The sequence below is a fragment of the Pristiophorus japonicus genome, chromosome 2 (assembly GCF_044704955.1).
Source record: "Pristiophorus japonicus isolate sPriJap1 chromosome 2, sPriJap1.hap1, whole genome shotgun sequence".
Taxonomy (NCBI): Eukaryota; Metazoa; Chordata; class Chondrichthyes; family Pristiophoridae; genus Pristiophorus; species Pristiophorus japonicus.
Genome location: NC_091978.1, coordinates 275,587,300 through 275,607,851, shown reverse-complemented (window position 1 = coordinate 275,607,851; position 20,552 = coordinate 275,587,300). Strand labels below are relative to the sequence as shown.

Here is a 20,552-nt window from a genome sequence, read left to right as displayed (position 1 = left end):
AGTATGTGTTGCACTGGTGTACGCATGACTCTAAGTCCGAGTCAATGCCGGGCCATTAAACATGCGACCTGGCTATAGTCTTCATCATGACTATACCAGGGTGGGTATTGTGTAGGTCGCGCATAAACGTTTCCCTACCTTTTTTTGGCAAAACCACGTGATTACCCCTTGAGACAATCCGACTGGATGGACATTTCAGCTTTGCATCGGTGAAACAGCTTAATTTCATCTTGCATTTCCCCGGGAACAGCCGACCAGCTCCCATTGAGGACGCAACTTTTCACAAGTGATAACACAGGATCCTGGCTGGTCCAGATCCTGATCTGGCGAGCAATGACAGGTGACCCCGCGCTCTTAAAAGCATCCGTGACCAGAAGCAAGTCTGCAGGCTGCGCCATTTCCATCCCGATAGTGGGCAATGGTAGCCGACTGAGGGCATCAGCACAGTTCTCCGTACCTGGTCTGTGGTGGATAACATAGTCATAGGCGGACAATGTTAGTGCCCAGCTTTGGATGCAGGACGAAGCATTGGTGTTTATACCTTTGCTTTCTGAGAACAGCGAAATGAGTGGTTTGTGGTCAGTTTCAAGCTCAAACCGAAGTCCAAATGGGTATTGGTGCATTTTCTTAGCCCCATATACACATGCCAATGCCTCTTTCTCGAACATACTGTCGGCTCTTTCAGCCTTAGACAGACTTCTAGACGCGTATGCAACCGGGTGAAGTTTGCCCGATACATTAGTTTGCTGTAACACACAGCCGACCCCGTATGAAGATGCATCACAAGCTAGCACTAATCATTCACATGGGTCATACAGTACAAGTAACTTATTAGAACAAAGTAGGTTTCTGGCCTTCTCAAAGGCTGTCTCTTGAGATTTACCCCAAACCCAGTCATCACCCTTACGTAGCAACATGTGCAACGGTTCCAGCAAAGTGATTAACCCAGGTAGAAAGTTACCAAAATAGTTGCGGAGTACCAGGAACAAACACAGCTCCATCACATTCTGTGGTCTGGGTGCATTTTTGATGGCCTCCGTCTTAGAGTCCGTGGGTCTGATGCCATCTGCCGCAATCTTTCTCCCCAAAAATTCAACCTCTGGCGCCAGGAAAACACTCTTGGAGCGTTTCAGCCTGATTCCCACTCTGTCTGGTTGACTTAGAACCTCTTCCAGGTCGTGCAGGTGTTCGGTGGTGTCACGACCAGTGATCAGCAGCCGAGCGAATCCCAAAAGGGCACCTGTGGTATATAAACAGTCCTTTGTGCGTGTTGATGCACGGCAATCTTTTTGAAGATTCAGCCAGCTTCTGTGTCATGTAGGTGGAGATTAGGGTCAACTTGGTAAACGACTTCCCCCTGCTAACATTGCGAACAGGTCATCCGCCTTGGGTAGCGGGTACTGTCCTGTAACGAGACTCTGTTGATCGTTACCTTGTAGTCTCCGCAGATTCTGACCGTGCCATCGCTTTTCAACACCGGAACAATCGGACTGGCCCACTCGTTGAACTTGACTGGCGATATGATTCTCTCTCATTGAAGTCTGTCCAGTTCGGTCTCGACTTTCTGCCTCATCATATAGGGAACCGCTCGAGCCTTGTGATGAACCGGCCTTGCATCGGGGACTGGATGGATCTGCACCTTGGTGCCTGTGAAGTTGCCGAGGCCTGGTTCAAATAGCGACAGAAACTTGCTCAGCACTTGGGTGCATGAGGCATCATCCATTGAAGATAATGCTTTGATGTCGTCCCAGTTCTATCGAATCTTTCCCAGCCAGCTTCTGCCGAATAGCATTTGGCGATTGCCTGGTACAATCCACAGTGATAAATCATGCACAGTTCCATCATACAATACCTTAACTGCCGCACTGCCAATGACTGGTATGAGCTCTTTGGTGTAGGTGCGCAGCTTTGTCTAAATCAGGCTCAGTTTGGGCCTTTGTGCCTTGTTGCCCCACAGTTTCTCAAAAGCCTTCTGGCCTGTAATTGACTGACTCGCCCCCATGTCCAACTCCATTGATACCGAATACCATTCAATTTGACTTTCAACATAATAGGAGGGCTCTTGGTGGTGAAGGTGTGTACCCCATACACTTCTTCCTCGGGTTGAGTTGCCTCTCTTGTTTGTTCTGCGTGATCCGCGCCTGATCGATCATCCTCTGCCAACTTTGCCATGCGATGAGTCGCAGCACTCTTGCACATTCGCTGGAGGTGCCCCATTGTTTGGCAGACTTTGCACACGTAGTGCTTGAATTGACATTGATGGGCTCTATGATTACCCCCGCAGCACCAACATGGTGCTAATGGATTTGCATTCACGCCCAATGGCAGACTCTGAGTCATCCTAGGTCTTGCAGCTGAAGATGTGTAGTCCCTGCCATATGCAGTTCTGCCTGCTAGCGACGTTATTTTATGCACAGTACTTGCCGGTGAGCTTCGATGCTGGGAAGATATCTGTCTGGTATTATCGCACGTGGTTATGAATGCCTGGGCTATCGTGATGGCCTTGCTCCGTGCTGGCTGCACACAACAATCATGGAAATCAGCAGGCAGTATGGATTTGACATGCTGTCTGCAGCGCAATGAACAGGATTAATCGCGCACTGCGATCTCTGCACCCGTTTTCAGGGATTATCCAATTTAATCCACAGAGAGTACAAATGCAAGGAAGTTATGCAAAACATTTATAAATCAATGGTTTGGCCTCAGCTGGAGTATTGTGTCCAATTCTGGACACCACACTTTAGGAAGGATGTGAAGGCATTAGAAAGGGTGTAGAAGAAATTTACTAGAATGGTGCCAGGGACGAGGGACTTCAGTTATGTGGAGAGACTGGAGAAGCTGCGGTTGTTTTCCTTACAGCAGAGAAGGTTAAGAAGAAATTTGACAGAGGTGTTCAAAATCATGAACGGTTTTGATAGAGTAAACAGGAGAAACTGTTTCCAGTGGCAGAAGAGTCGGTAACCAGTGGACACATAATTACGATGATTGGCAAAAGAACCAGAGGTGATCTGAGGAAAACATTTTTTACTCAGTGAGTTGTTGTGATCTGAAATTCATAGCCTGAAAGGGTAGTGGAAGTGAATTCAAAATAGCTTTCAAAAGGGAATTGGATAAATACTTGAGGGGAAAAAAATTACAGGGTTGTGGAGAAAGAGCAGGGGAATGGGACTAATTGGATCGATCGACTAAAGAGCCGGCACAGGAACGATGGGCCGAATAGCCTTCTTCTGTGCTGTATCTTTCTATGATTCTATGGTCATGGTTGGGAATGGGGCACTTTCCATTTTGGCCGCCCAATGTTATCAGCAAGCATTTTTAGCGGAGGTATAATACGGTTAGATGTAAAACAAAGCTATCATATCTCTCCCCCAATATTGTACACCAACTATACCCTCAGCAGAGCACCCATTTCCCATACCAGCTGGCATATTTGGCACTCAATTGGCAACCTCATTCAATCAGTGTTGAATTAGGGGTTCTTGCCACTAAAACCAGTTCCATAATTTTTTAATACATAAATTATGCATAAATGAAGTCCTGTCCTATCACGGAGTTAAAAAAATAATCATTTCTTTAAATGGGTGCTACAGTTAGCACTTAACATAAAGAAGAATATTTAGCCCAGGGTTTTCTGAAGTGTTCATTATCAGATTTGCTCTGATGAAAATGTAGGGGGTAATTTTGAGTCCAGGTTGCCAGTAGGAAGTCTTGCCAGCAGAAATTTTCATGTGGGCAGCACCAACTGGAAATCTGGGAACGCAGTCCTGCCACCACTAAAATAAATGGTCAGACAATCATGGGCAGTGCGTGCCCCAATTTCTGACAAGTGATGTCAGACGGTAAATGTTAAACTTATTGATGATCTACGCTATCCATCCGAACCTTTACTGATCTCCAATAACGAGATATACTTCAGATACTGTGACAAACACATTGGCCCAGAACGTCCTTGGAGCTGTCATCCTAATAATTTTTTTTTTAAACTGAATTTTTAAACACTTCACTAAATAACAAGCAGAATTAAAAGTGACAAAAGGTTCCTTGTTCATCATGACATTAGCAGCACTCTGTTCATTTTTTTAAAATTTCAATTGAACATGATTTACAATGAAGTTATAGCTCACAAAGCTTGTATTTTGTAGACTTAGACCCTTTCTAATGTGAACACTAAAAAAGAGACAGATTGAAGATTCTAATATGTCCTTACTATACAGTATAAATGCACATGAGACCCATACTTGAGAGAAGGTCACTCTGTGACCAGTTACCTTTATTACCAAAGCCTCAAGTGATGAAGGTGGGTGGAGCTTCCCCTTTTATACCTGAAAGCCCAGGTTAGGAGTGTCTCCCACAAATTTGCCTCCTGTGGTCAGTGTTCTCAAGGTGTACAACTTAGGTCAGCTTATACATGGGTTACAATGATAGTTGAATGCATGACATCACCTCCCCCACAAAGTCTTATTGGGGTCACAGGTTAAGTCTCTCTGGTGGTTTACACTCCCTTGTAGAGCGCCTGAGTTGGGGCTCCAGTTGTTGGGCACTGGCCTGAGTGTCTGCTGTTTGCGGTGCCTCAGGGCTGTCCTGATTGCCCACAGTGACTGGGCCCTCCTCCACTTGGTTCCGGTGTTCGATCACCTGTGGTGGAGTAAACTTTACGTCATGTTCTTCCTCTGATTCTTCTATGGGGTAGCTCCTTTTAGATTGATCCATGTGTTTGTGGCAGATTTGCCAATTGGTAAGTTTAACTACCAAATCCCTATTCCCCTCTTTGGCAATAACAGTGCCTGCAAACCATTTGGGCCCTGCAGCATAATTAAGGACAAAAACAGGATCATTGACATCAATACATCGCGCCCTCGCATTCCTGTCATGGTAGTCACATTGTGACTGACGCCTGCTCTCAACAATTTCTTTCATACTAGGGTGTATAAGGGATAACCTGGTTTTGAGCGTCCTTTTCATTAGCAGCTCTGCGAGTGGAACCCCTGTGAGCGAGTATGGTCGGGATCTATTGGCCAACAGGAGGCATGATAAGCGGCTTTGTAGGGAACCCCCTTGGATTCTGAGCATCCCCTGTTTGATTTTCTGCACTACTCGTTCCACCTGGCCGTTTGAGGCCGGCTTGAATGGTGCCGTTCTGACACGGTTGATTCTATTGCCTGCCATGAAGTCCTGGAATTCAGTGCTTGTGAAGCACGGGCTATTGTCGCTGACCAAGACGTACGGTAGACATGGGCGGCGAATATTGCCCATAGACTTTCTACCGTGGCAGAGGATGTGCTTGAATTTAAAATGGCACGCTCAATCCATTTGGAGTAGGCGTCTACTACAACCAAAAACATTTTTCCCATGAAAGGACCTGCATAGTCCACATGGATGCGTGACCATGGCTTGGCAGGCCAGGACCAGGGGCTAAGGGGGGCTTCCCTGGGTGCGTTGCCCAGCTGAGCACATGTGTTGCACCTGCGAACACAAAGTTCCAGGTCTGCATCTATATCTGGCCACCAAACGTGTGACCTGGCAATTGCCTTCATCATGACAATGCCTATGTGCTCATTGTGAAGTTCTCTGATAAACACCTCTCTGCCCTTCTGGGGCATGACTACTTGGTTTCCCCACAGTAGGCAATCGGCCTGAATCGAGAGTTCATCCCTGCGCCTATGAAATGGTTTAAACTCCTCAGGGCATGCACTGTACGTGGCTGCCCAGTCCCCATTCAGGACACATTTCTTAACTAAAGACAGTAGCGGGTCTTTATTTGTTCAGACTTTAATCTGACGGGCTGTCACAGGTGAGCCTTCGCTTTCGAAAGCTTCAACAGCCATGACCATCTCAGCATCATGCTCAGCTGCCCCCTCAGTGGTGGCTAGTGGGAGCCTGCTGAGTGCTTCGGCACAGCTTTCAGTGCCCAGGCTGTGCCGAATTGTGTAGTCATAGGCGGCTAACGTAAGTGCCCACCTCTGTATGCGGGCCAATGCATTCGCATTTATGGCCTTGTTGTCGGCCAAAAGGGACGTTAGGGGTTTGTGATCTGTCTCCAGCTCAAATTTTCTGCCAAATAGGTACTGGTGCATTTTTTTTACTGCATATACACATGCTAGCATTTCCTTTTCTACCATCCCGTAGCCCCTTTCTGCCTGGGACAGACTTCTGGAGGCATAAGCTACTGGCTGTAGCTGACCATTGGCATTCACATGCTGCAACACACACCCGACCCCATAGGACAAAGCATCGCACGTTAGAACAAGTTTCTTACACGGGTCACATAACGTTAACCGTTTGTTGGAGCATAACAAATTGCGTGCTCTATCAAAAGCCCTTTCCTGGCTGTCCCCCCAGACCCAATCACGACCTTTGCGTAGGAGCACATGTAGCGGCTCTAACAGCGTGCTCAATTTGGGAAGAAAGTTACCAAAATAGTTCAGGAGCCCCAGGAACGACGCAGCTCCGTCGTGTTACGGGGTCTGGGTGCTCTCTGGATCACTTCCATTTTGGACGCAGTAGGTCTGATCCCATCTGCTACTACCCTCCTCCCCAAGAATTCTACCTCTGGAGCTAAGAAGACGCACTTCGCCTTTTTTGGTCGCAGCCCTACCCGGTCCAGTTTGCATAGCACCTCCTCCAGGTTGTGGAGGTGTTCTTCAGTATCGCGGCCTGTGATGAGGATGTTGTCTTGAAAAACTACCGTCCTTGGAATTGACTTGAGGAGGCTTTCCATATTTCGCTGAAAGATCGCGGCGGCCGAACAAATCCAAAACGGACATCTGTTATACTCAAACAACCCCTTGTGTGTCGTGATGGTGGTCAGCTTCTTCGGCTCACTCGCCAGCTCCTGGGTCATGTAAGCTGAGGTCGTCCAATTTTGAAAAAAGTTTGCCACCGGATAGCGTTGCAAAGAGGTCCTCCACTCTCGGTAGCGGGTACTGGTCTTGGAGTGACACCCGATTGATGGTGGCCTTGTAATCACCACATATCCTGACCGACCCATCCGCCTTGAGCACCGGCACAATCGGGCTCGCCCAGTCACTGAATTCGACTGGCGAGATGATGCCTTCCCTCAGCAGGCGGTCCAATTCGCATTCTATCTTTTCCCGCATCACGTATGGCACCGCTCTGGCCTTGTGGTATACTGGCCTGGCATCCGGGTTTATCTGAATCACTACCTTGGCCCCCATGAAAGTGCCGATGCCGGGTTGAAATAATGAGTCAAATTTGTCCAGGACCTGTGAGCATGATACTCGCTTCACAGAAGAAATTGCATTGACATTGCCCCATTTTCAGTTCATGACAGCAAGCCAACTCCTCCCCAGTAGTGCGGGACCATCCCCCGGGACAATCCAGAGTGGCAACCTGTTCTCCGAATCTTTGTGGGTCACGACTACCGTGGCGCTGCCTAGCACTGGAATGATCTCCTTTGTATATGTCTGTAGCTGTGCGTCAATCAGCAATAATTTTGGCCTCCTGGCCTTGGACACCCACAACCTTTCGAATTGTTTGATACTCATCAGGGACTGGCTGGCCGTTGTGTCCAGCTCCATTAATACTAGGATACCACTGTGGAGCATTTTCATCATTATCGGTGGCGTCCTGGTATATGAACTGTATATGTGCTACACATGAACTCGCTGAACTTCAGCTTCCAGCAATTTCCCCCAGTATTCATTTGGCCTCGTAGGGTGTACATCGGGCCCGTCCTCCTCCTACATCAACCTGGCTGCAAGCTTCCTGCACATATGCGCCAAGTGACCACTGACGCTGCAGTTTATGCAGGTATATTACGGATACCTGCAAGCTCTGGCTGGGTGTTTGCCTCCACACCTCCAGCATGAGCTAGAGGCCCCATTGTTGGAAACAAAAGTTCCATCACCAGTCGATCGTCTCTGACTTTCTCTGTAACTGTCCTTAAGCGCACCATTAACAGGTGTTGATGGCCCCATTATTGGCCGCATTGTCCATTGCGATGGCATGAATCGCCGTTCAGCTAGCCGTTATCTCTGTTGAATTCCCCCTTTGGGTTCGACTGCATGCTGGGGCATGTCCGATTGCCCTTGTCTGCCTAGAGAACTGTGTGCCACATTAACAATGTTGACTCCCTGGTCGTTTGCCGCATTTGAGCCAAGATTTTTTCCATAAATCATTCTGGTTTCTTCCTCCCCTGAGATAATTGTCTGGGCTATCATAGCCGCCGCTTCCAAGGTCAAGTCATTGGTCTCAATCAGTTTCCTGAAAACCCCAGCGTGCCCGATGCCCTCAATAAAAAAGTCTCGCAGCATCTCCACTCTGCATGCATCTGGGAACTTACATAGGCTCGCCAGTCGCCGGAGATCTGCCACGAAGTCTGGAACACTTTGCCCTTCTCGCGCCAGTGAAACCGGTAAAACCGGTGTCTCACCATGTGCATGCTGCTCGCAGGTTTAAGGGGTTCCCCGATCAACTTACTGAGCTCTTCGAACATCTTGTCCGCCGGCTTCTCTGGCGATAGAAGGTCCTTCATCAGGGAGTACGTTCTGGATCCACAAACCGTCAGGAGATGAGCCCTGCGTTTGTCGGCCGAATCCTGTCCCAACCATTCCTTAATGACAAAACTTTGCTGTAGTCTCTCAATAAAGTCATCCCAATCATCACCAACATAGTACCTCTCTTCTGTGCTGTTATTGGCCATGCTCGCGTGGTTTAAATCCCAGTTTCTCGTCGCCAATAATATGTCCTTACTATACAGTATAAATGCACAAGAGGCCCATACTTGAGAGAAGGTCACTCTGTGACCAGTTACCTTTATTACCAAAGTCTCAAGTGATGAAGGTGGGTGGAGCTTCCCCTTTTATACCTGAAAGTCCAGGTTAGGAGTGTCTCCCACAAGTTCGCCCCTTGTGGTCAATGTTCTCAAAGTGTACAACTTAGGTCAGCTTATACACGGGTTACAATGATAGTTGAATACATGACAGATTCCACCTCATAAAAGGAACTTGGTGGATACTAGATAAAGAACTCTCACATGCTATTTTCTAATTGGTGCAGTGTGCCCATTTGTTCAATATTTTTTCCCCAATTTCCTGCCACATTTCTGAACGTACTTGTGATTTGTGCTGAAATAACAGCAGCAGCCTTTAAACATCTTATGCAAGCAGTTTTTTTTATATGAGCCTAGATGGTGAGTGCTAGTAGATTATTCAACTGTGGAACTTTCACAGCTGAGCCTAATTCTGTTCTCATGTGATCTACACACCACTTTCCAACAAGGATCACTGGGTAGTGATTAGTAACAGGAACCCTGACTGGGCCTGACCTCCCTCGTCTTTATGGTGTCGAGGCCAATTGTAATGATCCTGTTGTCACCTTGATGATAATCAGCTAACTCAGCACAGACCAGGTATCAAATCTGGGACTCCCCTGATTAATATGGTAAATAACTTTTCCAAAAAGTCAATGTCTGGATGCTTTTTGACAGAAGGGCAGAAGAAAATCAGCCTTACTGTGTCAGCTAATGTATGAAGACTGAGCAAGGTAACAGAGGGCAGCCACCAGTCATGGAACTGTGACCAGCAAGTCAGTGTGTTCAGGAATGGAGAGAGATGGAGAAAATTAGTAATAAAAAACTGAATTAATACTAACTTTCTACCTTTAATATCTCACAGGCTTCAAATTCTTCAACGACTCACCTTCAAAGACAGATTGAAGATTGCCTAAGCAAAAAATTCACTTACAAATCATGTCAGAAGGTCTTCTGTCAGCCCTGGGAAAAGTGTCTTCATGGAAAGTGTGCATGCAAGTTGCCATATCAGTGTCCAAAGATTGGAGAAAAAGTCTGCTCAAACCACAATGTAACATTTAAGTCATACTGCCAGCTGAAAAGTATTGAATGTTACGAAGATTTTGAAAGGTTCTCTCACTTTGGGAATTGCTCATTGGGTGAGAATGCACAAATTATTGTAATGAAGGGTTTGTTACTTATCACCATTTGAATAGGACAATTCAGCCAGTATTTCAGGCCTGGTGACAGGTGGGCACACTCCTCAGTGAGATATATTATTGACTGTATAAAGTGCTCCCAGTCAGTTATATAGGGTGTAGCAATTGTTACCCAATCGATATTTAAAATAGGGAAAGACAGTCTTTTCCATTGTGTTTCAATGGGGCCCGATTTTAATTCCTGTTTTCAGGGGTAATTAAGCAGTAGCACGCTAAAAATCACATCCAAGCATTTACCGCCTGTTACTGGCAATGTCTGCGTTGCTGGCAGGGTCCTTTAAATGGGTGGCCTGTTTCCAGCAGGAATCTCATTAGCCCATCTACAAGAAGCACTGCAGCAACTCAACAAGGCTTCTTCAGCAGCACCTCCCAACCCGCGACCTTTACCACCTAGAAAAACAAAAGCAGCAGATGCATGGGAATACCATCACCTGCAAGTTCCTCTCCAAGTCACACTTCATCCTAATTTGGAATTTTTTCACCGTTCCTTCATCGTCACTGGGTCAAAATCCTGGAACTCCCTCCCTCACAGCACTGTGGGAGTACGTTCACCACAAGACTACAACGGTTCAATAAGGCGATTCACCACCACCTTCTCAAGGGTAATAGGGATGAGCAATAAATGCTGGCCTTGTAAGTGATGACCATATTCCATGAACGAATAATAAAAAAAACGCAAATAATCAAAAGGACCCCAATGGCACTATTTCGAAGAAGAGCAGGGAAGTTATCCCTCAATCAGCATCACAAAAAAACAGATTATGTGGTCATTATCACATTGCTGTTTGTGGGAGCTGCTTGTGTGCAAATTGGCTGTCATGTTTCCTACATTACAACAGTGGCTACACTCCAAAAAGTACTTCATTGGCTGTAAAGCACTTTGAGATGTCCAGTGGTCGTAAAAGGCGCTATATAAATCCAAGTCTTTCTTTTTTTCTTTTTCTTTAATGCCATTTTCAGGAGAATTTGGGCAGAGTGGCCTAACCAGCCTAGCCACTGCTGGCTGCTCCACAAATGCTGCAGGTTTGTTCCTATAACAATTTTTGTGAGGCCAAGAGAAGCACAAATGCGCTTCCTTTGCCACGAAAATAATCCTGCCTGCTGCCGATTCCTCCGTAGCTGACTTCCAGTGATTGCCTGACCACGCACTCGACCCCCTGAAATACATTCTGCTTCAAGGAAGAACCACCAGATTTCTCGACCCCTCCCAATTGGTGAATTGCCTGCCCACATTCCCCAAACACACAGGAAGTTTCCTGAATGGGAGTGAAACACGATTAGGGTTGCCATCTCTCCAGCATTGCTTCGGAGTTTCCAGGAATTGAAGATTAATCTCTTGGAAATTGCTGCAAACAACCCATTAAAAGAATTATGAGTTTTATTCAAATATTTTGAAGAATTTCATTTTTTAGTTGTACAAATATTTGAGCTAGGGGTAAAAGATGTTTTACTGGGCATAGCAGTGGGAGGTGGGAGGTCATGTGATGAAACCTCCAGGAATTTGTCCAACCAGAGTGGATAACTCTAAATTTGACTGAAAATTGATCGGGCCTCTAACCGGTGACCAAAGGTGGACAACGGACACACTCCACCGATACCTCCCAAACCCAAAATTGGCCCCATTATGTTTCCAGAGTAGTCGATGCTGAGATCTAAAGGGCATTAGAGCCAAACCAATCCTGTCCTCATCTGATGTGCACACAAATGCACGTTTCAACAGGGGCCACTAGTTATAAGGGGCTCAAAAGTGGCACACCCCTTTTTTCGGCGCACTCACTGGAGATGCGCCGCTTTTCTGCATGGAAAAGTACTCCGAAAAAAATCAGTCCCCACTTTGGATGCTGTCCAGCCTCTCCCGGGTCTTCGCACAGCGTGGCCAGTTGGACCGGGGGCGGAGCCAACGTCCCGCGCTGAAAACAGTGCCGGGACGTCTGCACATGCGCGTTGGAGTGTGCGCGCATGCGCAGTAGCTCCTGCCCCCCAGCCTCTCAGTGTGCGTGCTGCAGCGTGGGACCCGATCATCATCATACCGGCTGCTGGTGCATCCCGCCCCTATCCCAGACCAAGTGGCCTACCACACAGGCCGGTCTGCTGCCTTCCCGGGCTGAAGATGAAGGTAGGGTAGGACTTACCTACTATCAATTTTTTGGGGGGATATTTTGAAAAAAGTATGTAAATATGTTTTGTTTCTTATGAATAGTGGTGACCATTTGTCAAGCCTATTTACCTGGTGCTATTGTGAAAGAAGAACATAAGTGACGGAGGAACACTGAGAGAATATCTTATTTATTGAAGTAGACTTTATTTAGATAATATGGGCTCAATTTTGGCCCAGTATAATCATTGCAAACAAATAGTTGTTTAAATTAGTTGTGAGATTAGGGCAATTTAATTCAACTATCTTTTACTTCTTTTATTTTTGTAGTTTAAGCTTCCATGAATGCTTCTGTTGTACAGTAAATTAACTTTGTGAAGTTTGTCATATGATGTCATGTATAGCTGTTCAATCCTATTCACATTCTTTAGTCAAGTCATTAAGTTCTGCTGGCCTCCGATGTACCTACCTGCGCTGATTTCTTAACTCTCCACAAGGGTTTTCACAAGCGGCCACAAGTAGCCACATACGCTGGCCTAAGTTAGTTTGGAGTAACTATTAGCTGGTCAAAGTGACCTAAATAGCCAAAATAGGCATAGGTGGCTGGTAACGCCCCCTTTTGAAAAAAAAACGAAACTAAAAAAATTCTAACTAACTCACTTACACTGGCGCAAATTGAATATGCAAAATGTGGATTTTTAAGATACTCCAGAAAAATCAAGTTGTTCTTAAAAAAACAGAGCAACTCCAGGCCAATTTTGAGCCCAAGGGATGGGAACCCAGGGTGAGTTTTTTTCCTCTAGCCCAGGGATGCTGCAACCAATTCATACCAACCCTGCAAAAATCAACTTGTTTAACACAAACAAAGAATCAAACCCGATGTCTTTTTCAAACTGAGGAATATCAGCATTGGAAAATGGACCACCTACCATTTCAGGCACCCAAGGATAGAAATTGTATTTTATTGTGTCAATTTAATGGGCATAAACCGGATGCAACAAGGCACAATTTTGGGGACTAAGGCCCTGCACCCCAAGGACACTTGGGAAACATCCAACACAAAATTGAGGTGGGCTATTTTTCATGCGTCCATCACTGCCTAAAACAGGTGTTATGTCTCATAAATATGTACCTGAGGAATTAATGCCCACTTCAGGTGCGCTCACAGAAATGCGATTAAGACAAGCAGGGCAGGCGTTGGGCCCTGCTCCACATTCTTAATCAGCTGCTGTGGCTGCCAACTAAAGGTAAGGTTAAAAAAATGTTTTAAAATGAAACCTAAGTTTAAAAATTGTTTTAATTGTAAACAAAACCTTCCTGTGAATTTAGGAAAAGTAGGAGTGCTTCCACAACACCAATTATCATCATGATGGTGCCACCCCCACTGCCTGCTCCAACCTCTGGGACTTACTTGCAGACCGCTGACACCAAGGCAACCAGCCCAACATTCGTGCTTCTCAAATGCGCGAGCTGCCTGTGGAGCTGCGACAAATGCACCCAGATGAGTTTCTAGCTCTCCAGTGCCAGCAGTATGGTCTGGTAAAGCACATTTAGAGTCAATCCCTGTCCCAATTGCAGAATAGCTCCCTCTGCTGCACCAGTGCGGCATTTTCCATTTCCTCTATCAACCATTAGATGTCCTGACTGAATGAAACTGCTAATTTCCTATTAAACTGAATTATAGAGTTGAACCAAGCTCCCAGAGTTGAAAGGTCACTTTCTAACCCAGGCATCACTCTCATAATGATTTGGCATAATAATAATAACATTTATTTATATAGTGCCTTTAACATCCCAAGGCACTTCACAGCAGTGTTACAAGGCAAAACAGATAACTTTGACACTGAGTCACAAAAGAAGAAATTAAGGCAGATGACCAAAAGCTTGGTTAAAGAGGAGCGTCTTAAAGGAGGAAAGAGAGGTAGAGATGCGGAGAGGTTTAAGGAGGGTGTTCCAGAACTTAGGGCCCAAACGGCTGAAGGCATGGCCACCGATGGTTAAATAGTTATAATGAGGGATGTTCAAGAGGCCAGAATTTGAGGAGCGCAGACATCTTGTGGGGTTGTGAGGCTGAAAAAGATTACAGAGATAGGGAGGGACAAGGCCATGGAGTGATTTGTAAACAAGGATGAGAATTTTGAAATCGAGGCATTGTTTAACTGAGAACCAATGTAGGTCAGAAAGCACAGGGGTGATGGGTGATCATGACTTGATTAGAGTTAGGACATGGGCTGCTGAGTTTTGCATGACCTCAAGTTTACGTAGTGTAGAATGTGGTTGGCCAGTGAGGAGTGAGTTGGAGTAGTCAGGTCTAGAGGTAACAAAGGCTTTCAGCAGCAGAAGAGCTGATGCAGGGGCATATGTCTGCATATGTAAATGTATGTGTATATAGATATATATGTTTATATTGAATCTACTTTTTAAATTTTAGGATGTGCTACTGTGTCTTTGAATTCTGTTGACCAATCACAAGGAATTGTTTTGTTCAGTTTTAATCAAACAGCACAAAACTTGCCTATATGCATGAAGTTGAAGAAGTGGACAATGCATGAGGCAAATGTAGTCTGCAGACAGCTCAGCTTCACCTTGTAAGAATTTATCTTTCACTTATTGTATTTGAAATGAATCAAGTCAATGCTTACAAATGAGTATTTTGTCTTTTAAAAATATTTTATCTGCCGCTACACATCTCTTTTTCTTTTACCAGAGGAGCAGAGAAAGTTTTAACAGCAGCACACTTTACAAGTAGCATGAACGCCACCTCTTGGGTGAGCTGGGCTAACAACACACGCTGCAGAGGGTTTGAGAAGAGCCTATCAGAATGTTTCCGCCTCACAGACAATAGAAGCCCCAATTGTGCGTGTAGCAATAAAAATATTGCTGCGGTTAAATGTTATGATTATCCTCCAGGTAATTATTTTCTGTTGTTACGGTGGCCTTAATTTATAGAAGAGTCATGAGGATGTGGGGGGTTGGGGGTGGGGGTGGGATGGGTGTAGAGTACTCCTGTACTACCTGGACGTGAATTATCACCTGGATAGAGTGTAGGGTTGGTTGGAGATTGTTGCTCATCTGATTTTCCTTCTGTTGATGTAAATGAAGGGAAAACCAGGCGAGTTATATTACCAATGCATGATCCTCCCTGACACATTTTCCATTCTGTAATCTGTCCCTGCGAAATGCTTAATGCCCATGGAGTACAGACAAAAATCTACTTCATCGCTTGTTCGGAGAGTTTGATAAACCAAACCAAAACAGTTTTCCCAAACAAAATGAATTGAAATTAATACATTGGGCATAAGCGACAGGAGTATCGACATGTCCTGACACTTCTTTACCTAATTGACTCTAGTTCTAATAAATGTGGAAAAATCAGCCACAATCAAGTGTATCTGGAATCATTTTACTCTCTGATAAAATGATGCACATAATGTCTGGTGTCTGCAGCTCTATCTAAACCCAGCAATCTGCAGTTTGATTTTAAATAGCTAAAAGATAGCAGTCTTATTTGTGTTTCTTTTGTGCTGGTCATGCCACGTGCTGGTCTTCACATGCCATCCACATACACACTTTCCAGCAGGGTAACTGAATAGATCAGAAGAGTGACCCATTGACTTTTCCCCTTTCTAACCCTGCGGTGGTGAGGCCAGTTGCAGAATTCCTATGACCAAGTGATAGAGATCAACACTATGGGCCGGAATTTGTGGTCTGGATGATGGTGAACTGGCAGCGTTCGCCATCTTTCCGCCTTTGAAACTGACTCTAATTTCGGGATTTGACACAAGCGCATGGGGAAATCCTGATGTTGCGGTCAGTCATTGACAGCTCCAACACTGGCTGTGCCGTGCCTGCGCCCCCCATCTGTGTCACCAGTCAAATCATTGAAACTGATGACAACTTCGGCTCATCGTAGTAATTACGCTGTTAAATTGCCCACTAAAAGTTAGACCCAAAGGTATTTGATGTAATTGGGATTTTGACAGTGTTATTACTGCTAAACAATGTTAATGGCCTGGAAAACTCATTTTAATTTTGTGCCTTGTGAAATGTGTCCATTTGATTAAAAATTAACATTTTAAGAAACTTTTCAAAAGTCTTCATTATAATATTTTTTAAAGTTCATCCATCTTTATTTCTGGTTTGCCTTTTCCCCATGTGAGAGTCCCAATCTTTGTTTTGCTCCCTCTAACATTTTTAAAAAGTAAAAATTTTAAGAGCTTACTCACTTCTTTGTTTGCTATCTGTGAGAATTCTGCCTTTTGATTGGCTGATTAGACAGCCTGTTGACATGACAGCAGTTCACACAAGAGGATCCCCATTAACTTCCGTTGATTTGAATTGAAGGGCGGAAAACCCAAAGTTCTCATCACAGGGATCACAAAATCCTGGTGCGAAGCATACGTCGGAGCCAGCAGCAAACGCCTTCGCTACGCTGCTGACTTCAAATTCTGGGCCAACAGTGTCTTGTTGCAGTTTGACTGTAAACAGAACGCTTGGTGGCAGTATTATAGCAGTTGAACGTGTATTAACCAGGCTTTGATTCTAGTCAGTGCTCAGTTGTGTATAGTAGGTGCATGCCATCACTAAAACTGAATGAGGTGCACCAGTTTATAATAGGTCAAATCAAATCCCTGGTTGACACGTAACATCAGTTTCACACATAACTTTTCTCCTATGCTATGTTGCAGTCGTTATCCATATACCCAATCTGTCAACTGAGAAATGCTGGGTTATGCAGCTGTTGCATTTAGTTTAGCTGTCTATTTTGCTTCACTAAAATTGTTTCTGTTGTTTGGTTGTTAGATAAGAACTGCACCAGTGATGAATTTAAATGTGTAAATGGCAAATGTATTCCACTGAAGGATCTTTGCAATGGCATCGATGACTGTGCTGACCTAAGTGATGAGTTATGCTGCAAAGGTAAACAAAAGGGTTAGATCTTGTTCTGTTTTGATGCTGTCTCTGTAGGTTTGAGTGATACTAATACTCTGCAGGTGTATTTAGCCCAGCAGCACTTTCAGTTTATTAAAAAGACATCAAATGGTAACTGAGTATCATTGCCTCTAACTTAATACATTTTTTTCTATTGTTCAAACAGATTGCATACATTCTTATCACTGCAAGTCAGATATATGCATTCCATATATTTCTGTCTGTGATGGTGAAGATGACTGCTTGGATGGAAGTGATGAGAGTAACTGTAAGGGTAAGATATAATCTTCACAGATTAGTGCATTCTACAACTATTGATGTACTCGTGTTTGATAGAAATATGAGCTCAAAGCTTCTTCCACATTTATTACCCAGGCTGACAACTCACATGGACTGAGATTCACCCACTTCAGTTTAAAATTGTAACCTAAGGACCTCATTGCTTTAGTTGGTAAAGGCAGTAACTAATGTGATACTGAGCCATATAATTACAAATGTCTCACATTCAATCTCTGGTCTGTGCTATGTTAAGGTGATCTCAGTTAGGGCAGCAGTAAGGGATACAATTTTCAGCCAGGGTTCCTACTCTGTGTGGTTAGCCAGTGACCAGTGCTGCATAGACATCAGAGGAGGCGGGGCAGGGTTAGCTGTCATACCCCCTTACAGAAGAGCAAGCTGGCAACACTAACTGTTAAACCTCGCATATGAAGAGTAGCCATTGGTTGAGGTTCTGGAGGGCTGTCAACACTGTGGAACTGTATACCAGCATCAATCATTGCAGATAACTAGAAGCAAGATATAACTTACTTTGATCGACTGTGCATGAATTTCCTCAGGCATTCTTCCTCTGTAACTTCAGCAGAAGCACTGCAGAAACCCCGGATAAATTATGTAAATGTCATTACATCCTTTTGTTGCGGTTTCCGCAGAATTTCCGCCAAAATTAAGGCAGCCAAGCGAGAGAAAGCCCAAGGAAATTCACCCCATTAACTCACATTGAAAAATAAATGCCATTCCAGGTGTAACTGTATTTACAATCACTATCACTAATTTGATCATAAATCTAATTTCTTTAATGTTGACAGTTCCATGCGACACAGTGCGTACCTTGAGTATGCTACCTAAAAAAATCAGAATGTGGGAAGGGAGGACCTTGAGACAATCACTATCACTAGGGGGGTAGTACTGGACAGGCTAATGGGATGCAAGGTAGACAAGTCCCCTGGTCCTGATGAAATGCATCCCAGGGTATTAAAAGAGATGGCGGAAGTTATAGCAGATGCATTCGTTATAATCTACCAAAATTCTCTGGACACTGGGGAGGTACCAACAGATTGGAAAGCAGCTAATGTAACACCTCTGTTTAAAAAAGGGGACAGGCAAAAGGCAGGTAACTATAGGCCGGTTAGTTTAACATCTGTAGTGGGGAAAATGCTTGAAACTATCATTAAGGAAGAAATAGCGGGACATCTAGATAGGAATAGTGCAATCAAGCAGACGCAGCATGGATTCATGAAGGGGAAATTATGTTTAACTAATTTACTGGAATTCTTTGAGGATATAACGAGCATGGTGGATAGAGGTGTACCGATGGATGTGGTGTATTTAGATTTCCAAAAGGCACTCGATAAGGTGCCACACAAAAGGTTACTGCAGAAGATAGAGGTACGCGGCGTCAGAGGAAATGTATTAGCATGGATAGAGAATTGGCTGGCGAACAGAAAGCAGAGAGTCGGGATAAATGGGTCCTTTTCGGGTTGGAAATCGGTGGTTAGTGGTGTGCCACAGGGATCGGTGCTGGGACCACAACTGTTTACAATATACATAGATGACCTGAAAGAGGGGACAGAGTGTAGTGCAACAAAATTTGCAGATGACACTAAGATTAGTGGGAAAGCGGGTTGTGTAGAGGACTCAGAGAGGCTGCAAGGAGATTTGGATAGGTTAAGCGAATGAGCTAAGGTTTGGCAGATGGAATACAATGTCGGAAAGCGTGAGGTCATCCACCTTGGGAAAAAAACCAGTAAAAGGGAATATTATTTGAATGGGGAGAAATTACAACATGCTGAGGTGCAGAGGGACCTGGGGGTCCTTGTGCATGAATCCCAAAAGGTTAGTTTGCAGGTGCAGCAGGTAATCAGGAAGGCGAATGGAATGTTGGCCTTCATTGCGAGAGGGATGGAGTACAAAAGCAGGGAGGTCCTGCTGCAACTGTATAGGGTATTGGTGAGGCCGCACCTGGAGTACTGCATGCAGTTTTAGTCACCTTACTTAAGGAAGGATATACTAGCTTTGGAAGGGGTACAGAGACGATTCACTAGGCTGATTCCGGAAATGAGGGGGTTACCTTATGATGATAGATTGAGTAGACTGGGTCTTTACTCCTTGGAGTTCAGAAGGATGAGGGTTGATCTTATAGAAACATTTAAAATCATGAAAGGGATAGACAAGATAGAGGCAGAGAGGTTGTTTCCACTGGTAGGGGAGACTAAAACTAGGGTGCACAGCCTCAAAATACGGAGGAGCCAATTTAAAACTGAGTTGAGAAGGAATTTCTTCTCCCAGAGGGTTGTGAATCTGTGGAATTCTCTGCCCAAGGAAGCAGTTGAGGCTAGCTCATTGAATGTGTTCAAGTCACAGATAGATAGATTTTTAACCAATAAGGGAATTAAGGGTTACGGGGAGAGGGCGGGTAAGTGGAGCTGAGTCCACGGCCAGATCAGCCATGATCTTATTGAATGGCGAAGCAGGCTCGAGGGGCTAGATGGCCTACTCCTGTTCCTAATTCTTATGTTCTTATGTTCTTATGTTCGGAGGCATCGTTGATGGTATTTCTCCAGCAACTTGAGGTGTCTGCTGTACATGGTCCATGTCTCTGAGCCATACAGGAGGGCGGGTATTACTACAGCCCTATAGACCATGAGCTTGGTGGCAGTTTTGAGGGCCTAGTCTTCGAACACTGTTTTCCTCAGATGGCCGAAGGCTGCACTGGCGCACTGGAGGCGATGTTAAATCTCGTCGTCAATGTCTGCTCTTGTTGATAAGAGGCTCCCAAGGTATGGGAAATGGTCCACGTTGTTCAGGGCCGCGCCGTGGATCTTGATGACTGGGGGGCAGTGCTGTGTGGCGAGGACAGGCTGGTGGAGGACCTTTGTTTTACGGATGTTCAGCGTAAGACCCATGCTTTCATACGCCTCAGTAAATACATTGACTATGACTTGTGTTATGTATGTAATAACTCGCTAGACTGAATACTGTAAACTAACACAGATACAAACCTGGCTCTGTTTTATTAGAGCCCAAAGTGATGACATTACATGATGGCTTGCCTTTTATACCTGAGCCGCACACACATGTACAGCCCAATGACCTCCGACAGTGCGCCACCTGGTGGCTAGTAACCCTAAGCATAAATACATGGCAATATCCCCCTTTAAGATATTAATAACAGTCTTTTTACAAATTGAGACAGTCCAGGGCTTTCCGCTCTCGAGTTGATCGTCTCAGTTCAACTCCAGCCTTGGGTGAGCGTTCTGAGTCTGTTATGACTGGGGGC

The 20,552-nt window shown here is 45.0% G+C and overlaps 1 protein-coding gene across 1 annotated transcript in view; it reads left to right on the top strand.

Annotated features, from left to right (window-relative positions):
- The window catches only part of cfi (complement factor I), a 120,837-nt gene that overhangs the window by 15,012 nt on the left and 85,273 nt on the right, over positions 1-20,552 (top strand). Inside the window, exons 3-8 of the mRNA XM_070862263.1 lie at positions 251-411; positions 9,636-9,909; positions 14,496-14,652; positions 14,772-14,974; positions 16,868-16,984; positions 17,163-17,270. Coding sequence (XP_070718364.1) covers positions 251-411; positions 9,636-9,909; positions 14,496-14,652; positions 14,772-14,974; positions 16,868-16,984; positions 17,163-17,270 — 1,020 coding nt within the window. The remainder of the gene's footprint in view (positions 1-250; positions 412-9,635; positions 9,910-14,495; positions 14,653-14,771; positions 14,975-16,867; positions 16,985-17,162; positions 17,271-20,552) is intronic.